The sequence below is a fragment of the Bactrocera neohumeralis genome, chromosome 6 (assembly GCF_024586455.1).
Source record: "Bactrocera neohumeralis isolate Rockhampton chromosome 6, APGP_CSIRO_Bneo_wtdbg2-racon-allhic-juicebox.fasta_v2, whole genome shotgun sequence".
Classification (NCBI taxonomy): domain Eukaryota; kingdom Metazoa; phylum Arthropoda; class Insecta; order Diptera; family Tephritidae; genus Bactrocera; species Bactrocera neohumeralis.
The window spans coordinates 6243220-6258989 of NC_065923.1; the positions used below are offsets into that span (position 1 = coordinate 6243220).

At 36.1% G+C, this 15770-nt stretch overlaps 6 protein-coding genes across 8 annotated transcripts in view; 1 reads left to right on the top strand and 5 right to left on the bottom strand.

The window, feature by feature from the left end:
* Positions 1 to 15770, bottom strand: part of LOC126763083 (NHP2-like protein 1 homolog) — a 74322-nt gene that overhangs the window by 882 nt on the left and 57670 nt on the right. The window lies entirely within an intron of this gene.
* Positions 71 to 3150, top strand: LOC126763049 (DNA repair and recombination protein RAD54B-like). Of its 2 annotated transcripts, XM_050480227.1 has the most exons (3): positions 73 to 2797; positions 2857 to 2952; positions 3006 to 3150. In XM_050480227.1, exons 1-3 carry the CDS (start codon positions 182 to 184, stop codon positions 3066 to 3068), a joined length of 2775 nt encoding a protein of 924 aa, XP_050336184.1. In that variant the 5' UTR covers positions 73 to 181; the 3' UTR covers positions 3069 to 3150. The 2 variants fall into 2 exon arrangements, with proteins under 2 accessions (XP_050336182.1, XP_050336184.1); XM_050480225.1 differs by having other exon boundaries at positions 71 to 2797; positions 2857 to 3150.
* Positions 2931 to 3920, bottom strand: LOC126763081 (probable prefoldin subunit 4). Of its 2 annotated transcripts, XR_007667550.1 has the most exons (4): positions 3774 to 3920; positions 3424 to 3642; positions 3141 to 3344; positions 2931 to 3075 (listed from the first exon to the last, which is right to left on the bottom strand). XR_007667550.1 is itself a non-coding variant. In XM_050480282.1 (3 exons), exons 1-3 carry the CDS (start codon positions 3816 to 3818, stop codon positions 3195 to 3197), a joined length of 414 nt encoding a protein of 137 aa, XP_050336239.1. In that variant the 5' UTR covers positions 3819 to 3920; the 3' UTR covers positions 3085 to 3194. The 2 variants fall into 2 exon arrangements, 1 of the variants encoding a protein (XP_050336239.1); XM_050480282.1 differs by lacking the exon at positions 2931 to 3075 and having other exon boundaries at positions 3085 to 3344.
* Positions 6382 to 8207, bottom strand: LOC126763072 (elongation of very long chain fatty acids protein F-like). The gene is made up of 3 exons (XM_050480272.1): positions 7472 to 8207; positions 7208 to 7392; positions 6382 to 7098 (listed from the first exon to the last, which is right to left on the bottom strand). The coding sequence occupies exons 1-3, from the start codon at positions 7521 to 7523 to the stop codon at positions 6517 to 6519; spliced, it is 819 nt and encodes a 272-aa protein (XP_050336229.1). The 5' UTR covers positions 7524 to 8207; the 3' UTR covers positions 6382 to 6516.
* On the bottom strand, positions 10390 to 11577 carry LOC126763073 (elongation of very long chain fatty acids protein F-like). Its single transcript, XM_050480273.1, has 3 exons — positions 11452 to 11577; positions 11200 to 11384; positions 10390 to 11113 (listed from the first exon to the last, which is right to left on the bottom strand). The coding sequence occupies exons 1-3, from the start codon at positions 11510 to 11512 to the stop codon at positions 10544 to 10546; spliced, it is 816 nt and encodes a 271-aa protein (XP_050336230.1). The 5' UTR covers positions 11513 to 11577; the 3' UTR covers positions 10390 to 10543.
* Positions 12476 to 13722, bottom strand: LOC126763071 (elongation of very long chain fatty acids protein F-like). Its single transcript, XM_050480270.1, has 3 exons — positions 13515 to 13722; positions 13266 to 13453; positions 12476 to 13204 (listed from the first exon to the last, which is right to left on the bottom strand). Exons 1-3 carry the CDS (start codon positions 13570 to 13572, stop codon positions 12617 to 12619), a joined length of 834 nt encoding a protein of 277 aa, XP_050336227.1. The 5' UTR covers positions 13573 to 13722; the 3' UTR covers positions 12476 to 12616.

Sequence of the window (15770 nt, forward strand, 5' to 3'; positions counted from 1 at the left end):
TTTTTGAGTTCGAACTGGTGAATGCGATAGTCTGGCAAGGGATCTGTTTACTATTTGAGTCTGTGGTGTTTTTGTTTATTTCTTATACATATACTTTTTGAATACTATTCCTTTTCCAGCTGGATTTAATTCAAAATATTGTATAGTTTGAGCTCACTTTTCTTTCCTGTTAAATGTTAAAATGAGGAGGTCTTGTGCACCTTCAATGCTTAAAGAGCGAGAAATCGAAAAACGTAGAAGAATTGATAAATTATTTGAAAAAGGAGGGGACGCAGATGATAAAGTAAGTTCGACCACTCTGAATGAGCAAAGTTGGGGCACATCGAGGAACAGAAGCACTCAATTCGAAGAGCAAACAACTAAAGAAAATAATGATACTTTTAATACAAAAATTATTTTCAATGTGGTCTGGCGCGAAATGACAAAAAAGAAGCATAAAACATGGGACGGAGATGGCTTACTAGAAGTGCAACTGAACCCACCACGGGCTGTCCTTAAGGATAGCACCGGGAGATATATGGGTACTAATACAAAGTTTGAGATTAATAACTTGGAAGAAGGATATCAAATGATTGTAGGAGGCAGAGAGATTGAACTGCTGGAACAAATAACCGATGGTAACCAATATTTTGCTATAAGAAAACAGTATGCAGAGAACCGTTGGAATTCTGAGGAGAAAGTACAAAGTAAGGAAGCGAGCAAAAAGGGTAAGATAACTACACTTTTCCAAACCCCATATAAATTGGAGAATCAAACCTTGAATGATCGAATCAGTGAAACAAAAAACGTTCAGGATAAAAAGTTAACGAAAAAATTATCATTTAATGTCGTTTGGCGCGAAAAAACCACTAAGAAAAATAAGACCTGGAATGGAGATGGAGTATTTGATGTTGATTCTGACATTAAGAGAGGTGTACTTAAAGATGATAAAGGACAGGAGTTGGGTATAGAGGAAAACATTAACTTGTCTGATTTGGTGACTGGAGCAATATTGTTAATTGGGGATAAGGAAATTGAAATATTAGAAGTGGCGGCTAGCAATCAACCCCAAATATTAAACGAAGCAAAATCAAATATATTCATAAGCCGTGAAAATAAGCGGATCACAAAGTCAGAGGGCTTCATTTTGCCGTCTCCTCCTCAAAATTATATTGGTATATTAAATCCTACAAATCTACCCATACATGCAGTGGAGGTCTCATATAGACTTACCCAACTTTTACGTCCACATCAAAAAGATGGAGTATCATTTCTTTATAAATGCGTCATGGGTTTTCAGAATCCAAAATATAGAGGCTGCATTCTTGCCGATGAAATGGGTTTGGGAAAAACCCTACAATGCCTTACTCTTGCGCATACATTATTGAAAGGAGGACCTTATGGTGATGAAAGAGTATTACATCGAGTTCTTATTGCTGCTCCCAGTAGTCTTACACGAAATTGGGAAAATGAAGTGACTAAATGGTTAAAATGCGAGCGTATGTATGCTTTTGTAGTAGGAGGAAAGCAAAAGTTGTGTTCCTATTCCAAGCAACAACACGTTCCGTTTGTAATTGCTTCTTATGAATTTCTGCTTTCAAATGTTGCTGAATTCCAGTGCTTAAAATTTGATATGCTAATTTGCGATGAAGGCCACAGATTGAAAAATGAATCAACTAAAATAGTAGCTGCCCTCCGCGAGCTGAACATCCCACGTCGAATAATAATCACTGGCACACCAGTACAAAACGATTTGAGTGAATTCTACTCTTTAATAGAATTCGTAAATCCCGGCATATTGGGCAGTTATGAAGAATTTCATTTACATTTCGAGATTCCTTTGCAACGAGGCCAATGCCCCGAAGCTTCCACGGAAGTAAAGAATTTAGCAGCTGAACGCAGCAGAGAACTTATGCAAATCTCTGAGACATTTATGCTTCGACGATTACAGAACGTGAATGGGCAATACTTGCCGAAAAAGTATGAGTATATTTGTTTCGTTCAACCATCGGAGCTTCAACAGTTTTTGTTGCAAAAAGCTCTTCATCTCTACACACAGCGAAAGGAAACAATTTTAAAAGATTTAACGCCATTGCAAATAATTACTGTATTGAAAAAGATTTGCAATCATCCTTCCTTGGTGGCGCGTACAAAAACGCCTAATCTACTGACACGCACTTTAGAACGTTGTTTGCCAGATTGTACGGAAATGGGACCCTTCGATTCGGCGAAACTAGAATTGGTACAACACTTCCTTATTTCGTCAGCAATACAAAATGGAGAAAAGTGTGTGCTAGTTTCAAATCATACCAAAACGCTTAACATGCTACAAGGTTTATGTGATTTTCTGAATATAAAAAGTCTACGGCTAGATGGCTCCACCAGTGTAGGAGAAAGGAATAATAATGTCGAAAAGTTCAACAGCGATTCAGATGACTCTCTAGTGTTTTTACTTAGCGCAAAAGCTGGTGGCGTTGGTCTCAATTTGATAGGAGCATCAAGATTGGTACTTTTCGATAATGACTGGAATCCCGCTATTGATGCGCAAGCAATATCACGTATATGGCGTGATGGTCAAACCAGCGATGTGCACATATATCGACTGGTAACTGCCGGTTGCATTGAAGAGAAAATATTTCAACGGCAGACAGCGAAGTTATCTTTGGGAGATTGTGTAATACAAAATGTTGGAAAAAATAATGAAAATATCATGAAGTTTACAGCTGAGGATCTTTCGAATTTATTCTGTTTGCAAGAAGATTATTCTATATGTCAAACTCACGAAAATTTAAATTGCAGTTGCAATGGTGATGGAGAGGTAGTAATGTATACTAATGGTTAAATTGTAATTATGTCAAAATCGCTATTTTTTTACAGAACTTGACATTGGAAACAAAACCAAGCAATCATAACATAAATGCATTGACAAATTGGAAACATTACAAGACACCTTTCGACACAAATTTCTTGGAGGTATTTTCATTTTTAATACCATGTTTATATATATTAAACATCTATATTTTTAGGCTGCTTGCCTGGAAAATGCAAGCGACAATCTCATGTTCATTTTTGGCACTCAGACTGAATAGTTTTATACTGTAAATATTTAATTTAATTTTAATATTGTATTATTTTATAATGAATATTATGTTCGACATTACTTTGAATCAATATTAGTTGCTTACTAATTTTTGACTGTTACAATTTTACACAAGCTAATCCTCGCTCTCTAACGAAATATTGCTGCCAAAACGTTGATATAAATGTGATTTTAATTCATTCATTTCGGCTTTGATTTCGTTAGCTTTCACTTCAATTGCCGCAATTTCCTTTAATGTTTGCTCTTTAACCTCAGCCAATAATTCCTAATAAGGTAAATATATATTTTTTTGTTAATTCATAAATTTATAAACAATAAAAAACAAGTATTTATATAAGTTATACCTGTGTTTTTGTCAATTTGTGTGTGAGAAAAACTTCACCAAACAAGAATGGTATTTCTTCGTCTTCGTCGAAAAGCTCGATTTCATCCAGTGCCTCCTCGACACTCTTTAAATCGTTCTTTTTCATGTCCAATTCCATTTTGAGATCATCCATACGGGCATTGTGCTTTGCAAAACGATTGATTTTCTGTTGGTCTTCAAATGAGATGTGCACATCGTCCTGTATAAACACCAAAGCATTGTTTTTGTATAATTCAATGAAAATGTGAGTAATTGGACCAATACTGCGGCCGGGTGAGGTTAGTTCGTAACTGCAATCGCAGTTAATACTAACTTATATACACTACCTACCGCTTGGAAGACTTTATTATTGCCTGATGAAACTTTCGCAGCCATTTTTGATTGATATTTATGTATTAATTGATGATTTTAAAGTAATTTTCTTCACACCTGCTTGCGGTGATAAACAATGTAGTGAGTTTTAGCTAAATGTCAAATTTTTTTGGATGTGTTTAATAAGCTTATGGTGAAAGGTAGGTGTTGAGAAAACGTGTGAAAAGTTTGTGACTACATTTTACTTATAATTATTATTTTAATTAAAGTCTGAAAAGTTTTATAAGTTAGCATAAAAACAACAAAAAAAGTATTCAGCACACATGGGAAACATTTCAATACAAATTGAGACATGGTTTGCCTAAATTATAGTTTTGGCTTTATTTATTGTGAATCTTTAAACTGGTTTGTCGATAATGCAGTTTCTAATTCAATGACTGTTGGGAATTGTTTGGAATAAATAAATTTAAATTTTGCATTATTTTTTATTTTTTGCTTTTACATCCGCAATTTGTTGAATTTATATTTTTCTCCCTGAAAATCTTTGTACACAGTCTCAAATACAAAAACAAATTTGCATACTTGCATGTAAAAAATCCGGAATTGTGCACATGTACATATTAGTTAAAATTTCCGCACAACCGCGTGCAATTAAGCAAAACGAATGCGGAACGAATTAAGCGCACACAAACAAACTTATGGGCATAAATAAATAAATAAATACATTTAATTAAGTGCCGAAATATTCAACCACAAATTGATTCATGCACCCAGTAAGCCAAATGAGTTTATTACACATATATACATATGTATACATATATGTGTGTGTCTTTATTTAGATCTCTTTGTGCGTTTCTTTCAATTTTAATAACAATCCGGTATAAGTAAGTGATATCAATTTATTAATATTGGCTGCTCGAAATGCATAGAAGCGCAAGCATACACGGCGTATGAGTAACACAAAATACCAAAATGCGAAGTCATATGCATAGGTATATGTATGTATGTACATACATACATACATACGAATACAATAGGTTATTGTACTTTGCTTATTTTTTAAGGTAATTAATATGCAAATAAAAGTGCACACAAATTTTCAGTTTCGGTTTATTGGTGAATCGCACGGTTCTGGGGAAGCAAATTTGTGTTGAAAAATTTACGCGCGAAATAAACGCAATCAAATCAATTTTCGCACACGTGGGCAGGCGTTCGGTTGCCGGCCGGAAGGGAAATGGCGTGGTTGATATTCTGGATTTGGTTGCGCTCACTTACTAATTTCCAACATCATTTTTATTTACATACATATGTATATGAAAGTGTTTGCTTTGCTGTATGTATAGTACATATGTATTTCGGCATGCAATTAAAGCAAGAAGAACGTGACTCTGGTTTAGACAAATCTGCGCGTTTGCCACAAAGTGCAGTGTCCATTTTCTTATATCTACAAATATACAGAAGATTCTTTAATATGTACGAATGTATATAAAGTAGTGGGTGTAAAGCGGTCATGACGTCATCGATGATCTTAAATTTAGTGTGTGATCATTTAGTTGTTTGCAGATCCCTGTTGTTTACATATTATGTAAATGTGTTTGTATGCGTGTACGCTGCGCCGTCTAATAGCCGCAGCCTTGCAACATTTTCATTGAGCAGAAATTCTCTTCACCGACGTCATTAACACCTCCAAAAGTGTTTTTCCCAATTGTCTGACGTCTGATGTCGGGCGTGTGGTTGTGATGTGTGTGTGTGTGCGTGAGTGGGTATATTGTTTATGCCCGCATCGTGGTTTTGCATTTTCAGCAAATCTATAAAATTTTAGCACCTAAATATTGGGGTTTCGCTTTTGCGCTTTTTGTGTGTGAAAGTCTGTTGCTATTTATTGAGCATCGGCTTTTGTTGGCGTTGTTCTTTTATTTAAATGATATTAAATGCTAATTTTAGTTTGCCACGTCGTTGCTGGCGCGCATTTATTTAGGTAAACTAATATACATATTTATGCATACATATGTATGTATATATATGTGACTTGTTCGAAATGTTTAATTGAATATACGCACACCCATGTACATACATGTATGTTTCGTTCATTCAAGTGCGCTTACATAGGTGGACGAACCTTCCCCACCAGATGGCTGGACGGCGTCCTGTGCACTTTGGACACAAAATTGACATGGAAGTAATGGCGGAACTAATTAGTTTAGCACAGGGTCAGGATCACCATTTCATATATAGAAGAATTCAGAGTTTCTTTGCTCCACGGAGTCCTGGTTTTTTACGGTAGAAAGTGCTGCTGGCAACAACTGTAATTTTTTGAACTTTCAAAATATTACAACAATCAAAACTATGCGTCTCGTAACAAATATGTTGCTATATAAAAAATAGTACCCAAGTCAAGGGAAGTGGACTGCCATAAAAGATAAGGTCATTGTTGTTGTAGCGGCAGAAAAAAAATCCGGGTCCGTTCCGGTTACGTAAACCTGACTGTCGTGGGAAGGTTATTCTAACGAATTCTGCCGCTGCAACAACAAAAACAAGGTCTTTAAGCTGACGTAGGAGCGAGTAACGCACAGATGATTTTGTACTGAGTTAGATACTCAAATTTAGGTTTTGAAACGCCTTAATCTTTTCAAAAAAACTTTCATATTTACTTTTAAAAATTATAACTTATTGCAATATCACAAAAAAAAATCCAATAATTACAAGGCATTGGGCTGTCGGTAAACCAACATCTGAGTTCGGCCCAGTTGGGAGATCGTGCTCACGATTGCTTTCCAGTCAGCTTCTTGTCCTTCGGCTTCCTAATATAGGTCTTAAGGTAGAAGTTGCCGAACATCCACATCATAACCACGGCCTGTGTCACCGCAATGATTTGCCAAACTGTAGATACGGGACAGTCGCGCGCCACCACCAGTGGCCAAATCTGATGGACGAAGTCAATGGCGAATTGTACCAGCTGCAATTGTGTAATGTACTTTTTCCACCACAGCGACTTCTTCAGTTCCGTATCGATGGAGCTCAGCAGATAATACACGTACATGACGACGTGGACGAGTGCGTTGAGCATGCCAATTGTGCTTCCCTGACCGCCGACGCCACGCAAAATGATGTGCATGTATATGAAGGTCGTCATCATTATGTGATGGTAGACGTGCAGGACCGTTACTTGCTTGTAGCTTTTGCGCAGTATGAAGAACAGCGTCTCCAAATAATCGATAAACTTGTTGCTGATGTACAATAGAGCGCAGAATATTTCAAATTTTTTCGCCGGGTGATCCATGCTCATCGGCCGGATGCAGGCTAGTCCACCCGACGCCACATAATGCGATAGCAAGATGACACTCTGTTGGAACCAAAGAAAGGTCAAAAGAAAGCGAAAATGAAGCGTAGAGCGCAATAGTCGATTAACCAATAATTTAATGAGTATTGTGTGACCTGTGTTCGACACTTACTAGAACCACCATTATGCCGTTGTATATAATTTGAAATACATTGTAGACCATAAGTACGCGCTTGAGATTGAAAGGCTCGCGGTTGCGCATCAGCCAGGGTCCAAGGCGGAAGGCGAAAACGACAAAGAAGACGTTCACAATTACAAGGGGCCACATAGCGCCATGAAATGGCAGTAAGCCATAGACTGAGAATTTTTTCAAATAGAAAGCGGAAAACAACATTTTTCAATATTTTTACATAAATTTATTAGAAGCAATACTAACCTTCCACAACTTCAGTGGGCCTTGTGAGTAAATCGTAAAGTCGGCTCAACATTGTTTCACTTTAATCAAATCCGTGCTGCACACAACGTTCCCCGTCGAGCGCTAGTTGCGTATAAAAAGGTTGACTTATTGCTTCCTTTGTTTTAAAACGAATCGAATGCAAGCTTTACATTTTCTTTAAAAAGTATTATCATTAATTAGAATATCATTATCATTGGCTACAGCGAGTGCATGATTGCATATATGTCCGGTATGTGTGCAAGTTCATAGATCCATAACATGTAAACGTTATACTTTTTACAAGTATCCTTAGGGATAGTTAAATTTCACTTGATTCCCACTTAATCTTTATCCGCTCCATCTAATGAAGTCTTCAATCACGTCCCTTGAAAGCGCGTTTTTACACGCAGTTTTGGTTGCATTCCAAGCAATTTGCACAATAATATTGACACGCGACGCATAGAATTTTAGAATTTGGAATAGCATGCACCAATGCCTAAGCGATTGTACTCTAAAACCTTACTAAAACACTCTTCAGTTCGGGAGCGCCTTTGCGTTTCCGCTATGAACTCCATGACGTTGTTGTAGTTAGATTCGTTACGAATGCACATACTCGCTTGTGAAAAGCTTTGTTCAACTCGGGGACTGTTTCGCAGTCTGAAGTTCGAGCTAACTGCGTGCGTTTGTCATCAGCAGAAGTTCTAAGTCAACTTTTTTCTAATTATCAATTTTTGTTTAGTTTTTTTTTAATCGATTTTAGATATATTAAAATGGCATTGCATTACTAAGAAGACTATATTAAATAAAATATATTTAAAAGTGCACTCGGTTATCAGAGTATCCTCTCATCATAATTATATAACTTTAATATTTATTTTATTTACATTATTAAAATTTTCAAGGACTTTTATTGCAAACGAACTTTCCCGCTATGAGACGATGAAAACATTGAAAATAATTTGATCGAAAGAGACTGCAATGAAGCTTACCTGGAAATGAGACTGGAAGCTTAAAGAAATTAGAAATTTTTTAAATAAAAAATAAAATAAAATAAATTAAATATTTATATGCAGCTTTTAACTGATAATTATTAAGCCTTCATAAGGTTCAGTTTACGAATAAATTTAACGAAATTGAATCATAATAATATACTTTTTGTAATCTTCACCATCTGCTGTAGTGTCTTATATATCTATGTATTATATTCCGTCGTCCATTAAATGCGCTTGGCAAAAATGCTGGAAATACTGAAACTCCTTGTACTGAATGTTTTGAATCTCCCAACCTTATCAGCGAAATGAACCGTCTTATTACAAAATTCTATAACTTATGTAACAGCCGAGACTTTGTCCCACGAATGTGTGGTATATTTGCTGGGAGTTGCATAAGAAAAAACACAAAGAGAAAATTGTGTATTTGAAAATTTAAATCAGACACCTCTTGGGTTCAGCTTGAAAGCGTGTACGCGTTCTTACATATATACATACATAAAAACTAGTTTAAGCACATGCAATATGTATGTACCTACTTACCGGCTGCAGTCCGTCTTTCAAGGTGGAGGGCCACATGGTTGAATGTACTATTACCGAGGCAGACTATGTGCTAACCCGAGAAGGAACATTGCAAATATGTGCGTGCTGCAATCGCTGAAGTTGTACTCGTGAGTGCTAAGTCAGGTATTGTGGGTATGAGAAAAATTAATCGTTAAATGCGAAGCTTTGATTTTTAATAAGCTCGACGTACTCTCAAGTCAACTTTCTTTCAAAAATGCTGAAAGTGTGCACGATGTCGACTTCTGAAATTTGGAATATTTTATTTTTTTGCAATTTTTTTTTGCATTCAAAGTAAAGTATGTGGCTAAATTATTAGAGCAACCAAAATTCTTTATAGTATTTCTAAACTTTGCATACATATTGAAAGAAAATAGAAATTTTGTAACGAGGTATTTTGGGTTTCGTAAAATTTGTCCCGACTGTGCCTGAAATATAAATCGTTAAATTGTTTTTTTTTTTTTTAATTTTATGAACTTTCTGTTAAGTTTGATCTCTAAATTTTAATCAGTTACCTTTGGCAGCTGCTTGTTTAGACGAAAACAGTTTGTCTTGTCATTTTTGCCCAAAAAATAAAGCAAAAATTCAAAAAATATCCAAAAAATAAAAGTAGTTGTATATAGTATAAATGTGACACCCTGTAAAACTTTAAATCATTAACATTGTTTTGCTACACTGGATCACTTTCTGCTCAGTTAATGCTAAAGCTAACTGTCAAACTTCTGTCAATCTTAATTGAATTTGGCGGAAACTTGACATGACTGATTGTAACTGTGCTGCCTAATATCCGCTAAATTAAATAGTTTTGAATTCATGCGTATGCTTGCTTTTCGTCTAATGGATCTAGCCAAAGAGCCGTCTACAGATAAATATTAAAATAAAAATGCAGCTGTATACTTGAATGTTGAAACATTTGGCAGAATAACATCAGTGTTTGGGTATCAGAATTCGTATTTTTATTCAACTTAAAGCTGCGAACTCGTGTGGAGTTCCCAAATTTATGCATTATTAAATTTTTTCAATCATTTCACGGGTGATTTTCAGAATTTGTTGAAAGAAATATGAAAAATGTAATTATATTAACGTTGTTAACCGACCTAACTGTTAAAATATATTTTGAACAACTGCAAAATGATTCCCTCAATATTTGTTGTTATGATTTAGATGTGAGTTGGGTCCAAAGGTTAAGCTTAGCAATGAACTATGGATGTATGGCTGGTTCTTACGTCAAAACCAAAGGGTTATTATTCGCATAGAACCAACAAAACTGTATTTTGAATTCAATAACTTTGAGCGAAACCAAAATAATGTTGATATGGATGAATAGATATATGGATATTTTTGGAGAAAAATAAAAACTCACACATCTTTTCTGTGTAATAATTGATTCGTTAATGTATTTTATAAAATTGCTCACTTATTATACATAATTTACGAACTGATAGATACAAATACAAGGCCTCGACTGCACTCAACTAACGAGTACACATATATATGTATGTAGTAGTAATATCCTTCCAGATCACTTACTTTTCTCAACTTTCTTTTTCGCATCCAAATAACTTTTCTTATAGAAACTACCGAAGAGGTAAATCATCATGACGGCTTGTATCACAGCGAACACACAGAATGTCTTCGACACCGAACAGCTCGTATCCACGACTAGTGGCCACAGATTGTGTATTAATGCCAAAACAAACTGTACAATTTGTATTTGCGTGATGTACTTTTTCCACCACAGCGAGTTTTTCACATTGGGACTGGAGGCACTCACAAAGTAGTAGCCGTACATTATCACATGCACAATGGAGTTCATGATGCCGGTGATGGCCGCATGTCCACCAGTGCCGATAATGCGCATATAAATAAATGATATGCTGGTCATCAAGATGTGATGATAGACATGCAGAAAGGTCACTTGCTTATAGCTCTTGCGCAGCACAAAAAATATCGTATCGAAAAGATCGAGAAACTTGTTGATTACATAAGCGTAACTGGCCACCATTTCAATCGACTTGAGCGGATGTTCCCAAGGCAACACCGTTATGCAAGAAATAGGCACGGCTTTCTTGTAGAAGTACACATAAATGCCCTGAAATATAGTCAAACCATAAATGTGTCAGTTGTAGTTCAAAACGTTTTGGCGCAATTCATGTCACTTGTGGACTATAGACTTACACAAACCGCCATGACAGCGTTGAAAAGTATCTGCATTATGTTGTAGTAACGCAAAACGCCCGTCAACTTGTAGGGTTCCCGATTCTTCATAAACCATGGTCCTATTCTGAACACAAACGAAACATATGCGATTTCGATGAGTATAACTGGCAGTATGGCACCATGGTAGGGTAGATAGTTGTAGCCTGTTGATAAATTATGAAAATTATATAAGTGTGTATTCACTAAGCACTTCCACATTCACGTGCTCACCTTCCTTGGTGGGGCTGGGGCTTGTTACCAGGACGTAGGCACTTTCCACAATATCCATCATGTTGACTTTCGCCGACTACGAAGCTCGTTCAATCACTTTGGCATACTGTTGCGCCTCAGTTTCGTGTCGACATTAGAACTGCGCGATTTGTGTCGGACCCAATTCTACATAATTTCAATTCACTGATTTAATTAAGTTCAAAGTGTCAGAGGAATACTTAATTTTTGTCGATTTGTTTTTGGTTTAGTCGGGAATTACATAAAAGTATTTCATTGCACCATTTGAAAACTTTTTTGTAGACACTTTCAATAAATTATAACTGATAGCACTATTCATACTTAACACCATAAAAATATTTATACATACTAACATATGTATGTACATATATATATTCTCATATGTATGTATGTAACTACATAAAAAAATAATATTTTTTTTTTTGAAAATTATATTAATTCTGCGCAAGCCAAAGTAAAACTCGTAAATTAATAAATTTTTGGTTTTCTGGAAGCCTTGGCCTTGTCATTAGGCAAAATAGTTCACCGTTTTTGGCACAGAACCTTCGCAATTCCGGCCTTTAGAGTTTTCTTAAATTCCTTATTTATACTTCGATGTATCTTCATGAGAAAGTTATGATATTTTTGGTCGTAGGCAAGTTTTCAATTGTTTTAAAGATAATATGAATACTTAGGTCATCTACTTTCACAAATTTCTATATAACACAAATTAGAGCTTGTTTTCTCATACTGAAAACTCCACAAAATAATCATCAACTAATAAAGGGAATATATGATTTACCTGAACTGTCCAGGTTTCTTAGAGTAAAATATATAGTTCTCTTCCCTTTTTATTCCCTCATAATCTCCCAAGAGAAGCCCTCCACAAATAGCAAAAGTATACTCATTTCCTTAAGACCTAATTGTAGGCTCTGAATGACGTAAGTACATATTTATTCTTCCATTTTGACAGCCATATAAGTTGTCTTAATTGTTTTTGATCCCCTTAAATTCAGAAGCGTTCTAGATCGCTTAATGCTGCTTTATTTCGAAAGGTATTACTAACAAGACATCACATTTTTAACATATTTCGTACGTTTAAAGATTTTAACGAGTATTTTGCTCATATCAGCTGGATTTTTATTACTAAATAAATAATTAATTAAATTTACCGTGTTTTAGCTTCCTGCGCTACACGGGCTTCCTTTTTCGGTCTTGTGATGTACGTTCTAATATAAAAGCTACTAAAAAGGTAAATCATGAAGATAGCTTGTGAAGATGATAACAGCAAGAGGAACTTTGGATAATCGCAATCCGTTTGCACCACCAAGGGCCACATTTGGTGAACGAATAACACCACGAACTGGATGAGCTGCAGCTTGGTCACATATTTCTTCCACCACAGCGAGTTCTTCATTTCCGGATGTGTCGCACTCACCAGATAATACGCGTACATTACCGCGTGCACAAAGGAATTCAAAATTCCAACCGTGGCTGGATGCCCACCACCGCCCGAATACCGCATGTAGATCAAGGCCAGAGATGATATCATGATGTGGTGATAAACGTGCAGAAATGTGACTTGCTTGTAGCTCTTGCGCAGCACAAAGAATATTGTGTCAAAGTAATCGATGAATTTGTTGAATACATACAAGGCGCTCATGAGTCCTTCAATATTCTTCAGCGGATGACCGGTGGGCAGTATGGTGATGCAACTGAGGGCCAACGGAGCCTTTATCACATACAAGTAAAGACCCTAAAATACAAACAAACATGTCTATTAGAATGAGACACATTAAGTGTAGTCCGACACTCACCAAGGTTGAAATGACGGCATTGTAAATGATTTGTCCAATATTGTAGTACCGTAGCACTGACCTCAGGTTGTAGGGTTGACGGTTTCTCATAAAGAACGGCCCGATTTTGAATACGAACAACACATAGAAGATGGTGGTTAGCAGATATGGCAGCAAGGCGCCATGGTAGGGCAGAAAGCGGTTGCCTGCTGTAAAGAATTTTAAGATATTATCTATCTTCTTCGTATTTTGCCATGAGTAACTACTTACTGGATAGATCACCTGGCGCTGTTAGAAATCCGTATATACTGTCGATTATGTTCGCCATGGCGCTCGGTTAGGTTGACGAGTGCGCTTCTGGGCGTTGAGAAGCAGAATAACTTCTCGTTGGTGACATTCAAACAAGAACTCTGTTGCGATTGACAATTAAAAATTCATTGAAGGTGTTGTAAGCGCATTGTTAAGCGTGCACGTCCATGATTTGTGAATCCCAGAAATGTAATAAGACAATCAACTTAAATATATGTGCATAAACCCTAATTTGCAAGCATTTATGTATATTGTACACTGAGCGAAATATACGCCAAAGCAACTTGAATTTAGTGAAATAGACTGTCCCTAAAACCATCTGAAAAGCTAGTTTTTCGTGTTTTGGGGAGTTTACTTTATCACGAACACAAGGGTTTAAGTGGCACAAAGTGTCCTGTGGCAGTCGCAAAGTCATCGAAAACTTGTCTTATGGGTTATTTCCCATTTTTCTAGTTATTAAGAAAGTATCCATTTTTCTAAAATATTAAAATTTATTAAAAAAGTCTTTTCGTAATTGCAATCAAACTTCCACTTATTTTTTTATATTTATAATGAACTTTGATGAACCACATTTTGGTTGACCACTTTTTGCCATTTTTCCGCTTGAGACATTATTGTATCAGTGTAAACCTTTTCTGGTTTCTCATTTTCATTTTACTCCATTAAGGGAGATCTGCATTGACCGAAAAAATGATAGTCCGATTGTGCAAGCTCACGGCTATATGGTGGATGCATCAAAACTTCCCAGAAAAACTCTCCCAGTTTTTGCCGAGTCATCAAAGATGTGTGTTGTCTAGCGTTGTGCTCATGGAAGACGAAGCGCTTTCTGTGGATCAGTTCCGACCCTTTTTTTCAAGTGCTTGCTTCAATCTCATCAGTTATTGACCGTAAAATGTAAACCCATAGTCTTAATTCGGACCTTTTTTATACAAAAATTTCAAAATATAGCGAATTTCTTAATTATTTTCACTAATTTTTGAACAGTTAACTTTCTTTCGACTTTCATGAATTTTTTTGGTATGAATCAATGTGATTGGTAGCACCGGAGACATACGACTGCAACGACATCTATTGACAAAATACGAAAAGACTTTATCGTCTACCAATATAAGTGAAAAAAATCTATTAGTAGGTTAATCCTGCTTTCTTTTCTTCTTTTCTAACATTTTTCATAAATTCGTCAACTTATCCTTCCTTTTTTAACAATATTGCAATTGTGACACACTTTTTTGCGCCAAAGATCTTTTAGAAAAATCGTCAGAATTGCAGAAGGCAGGTCGCAGAACACTCTCTTCATATGCACTTGTTCTGTTGCTTTGGTACAAACGTACTTAATATTCATTAGAGCTTATATCAATGGAATTCCAAAGTCTCGAAGCTTTTATCCACTATATATGGTAATCATTTTACAGTTACCTCATATGAGTACCCACTTCAGTGCACGCGCTAATTACATGTAGTAAATTGGTAAATGCTTGTATGTATGTGTGCATATTCGCAAGTAAATAGGTGAATCCGCTTGTGGAACTTAGCAGTTCGCGTTCAAAAAGGTGTCAAAGGTGACGCCTATAACAAGCAAGAATGGTGAAAAGACAAAAAATGCATGCAGTTAACAAAGAACAAGAGAAAAGGGAAAATGCCCACAAATGGCACGCTTTCGCTTTAAACACAGGCGTTCGACATTTAAGCTTAGCACACGAACACCATAAGCTGTCCCAGCAGGAAAAAGTTTCTTAAAGTCACCAATTCAATTTATATTAATTCAATTGTTTTTAGTGCATATTTAATAGTAAAATGTTGCTGTTATATTTTGATGACGGCATAATAAAACTTTTTTAATGCTGGAGATGCGAACAGCCGAATATTTTTTTTCAATTCGCAACTTCGAAATTATTTCGTAAGGCATTGCCAGAACATTTCGTTTTCAGTCCTACTGGGCCGCATATTACAAGTGCTGAGTTGTATTCTTGTTTGAAGCGCCCTTAAGTAGGCTACAATTGTGTACATGATGTACTTGCTGCAAATCGGTGCAAATCTGATTTAATGATTTACTTGTTGGTGCTTTATTGAACGTGTGTTAGAAGGTGTTTGAGCGCTGCGGGGCCGTGTGCTGGCAATTGGCACCTTAATAAAATAGAATATAAACTTTGACACGACCTCTTGGAACCAACACAACCGAACTCGATGCAAATACTGACTGCGCCTGAAGCCCTAGAA

Bases quoted from the DNA above. Each gene is read 5' to 3' on its own strand.
- LOC126763049 (XM_050480225.1), top strand. From the start codon at position 182: ATGAGGAGGTCTTGTGCACCTTCAATGCTTAAAGAGCGAGAAATCGAA. The intron at 2,798-2,856 runs GTAGTAATGTAT...ATTTTTTTACAG, and splicing joins GTTGCAATGGTGATGGAGAG to AACTTGACATTGGAAACAAA.
- LOC126763081 (XM_050480282.1), bottom strand. From the start codon at position 3,818: ATGGCTGCGAAAGTTTCATCAGGCAATAATAAAGTCTTCCAAGCG. The intron at 3,643-3,773 runs GTAGGTAGTGTA...GTGTTTATACAG, and splicing joins ATAATAAAGTCTTCCAAGCG to GACGATGTGCACATCTCATT. The intron at 3,345-3,423 runs GTATAACTTATA...TTACCTTATTAG, and splicing joins ACAAATTGACAAAAACACAG to GAATTATTGGCTGAGGTTAA.
- LOC126763073 (XM_050480273.1), bottom strand. From the start codon at position 11,512: ATGATGGATATTGTGGAAAGTGCCTACGTCCTGGTAACAAGCCCCAGC. The intron at 11,385-11,451 runs GTGAGCACGTGA...ATTTATCAACAG, and splicing joins CCCCAGCCCCACCAAGGAAG to GCTACAACTATCTACCCTAC. The intron at 11,114-11,199 runs GTAAGTCTATAG...ACTATATTTCAG, and splicing joins ACGCTGTCATGGCGGTTTGT to GGCATTTATGTGTACTTCTA.
- LOC126763071 (XM_050480270.1), bottom strand. From the start codon at position 13,572: ATGGCGAACATAATCGACAGTATATACGGATTTCTAACAGCGCCAGGT. The intron at 13,454-13,514 runs GTAAGTAGTTAC...AATTCTTTACAG, and splicing joins AGCGCCAGGTGATCTATCCA to CAGGCAACCGCTTTCTGCCC. The intron at 13,205-13,265 runs GTGAGTGTCGGA...TTTGTATTTTAG, and splicing joins ATGCCGTCATTTCAACCTTG to GGTCTTTACTTGTATGTGAT.
- LOC126763072 (XM_050480272.1), bottom strand. From the start codon at position 7,523: ATGTTGAGCCGACTTTACGATTTACTCACAAGGCCCACTGAAGTTGTG. The intron at 7,393-7,471 runs GTTAGTATTGCT...AAAAATTCTCAG, and splicing joins GCCCACTGAAGTTGTGGAAG to TCTATGGCTTACTGCCATTT. The intron at 7,099-7,207 runs GTAAGTGTCGAA...TGGTTCCAACAG, and splicing joins ACGGCATAATGGTGGTTCTA to AGTGTCATCTTGCTATCGCA.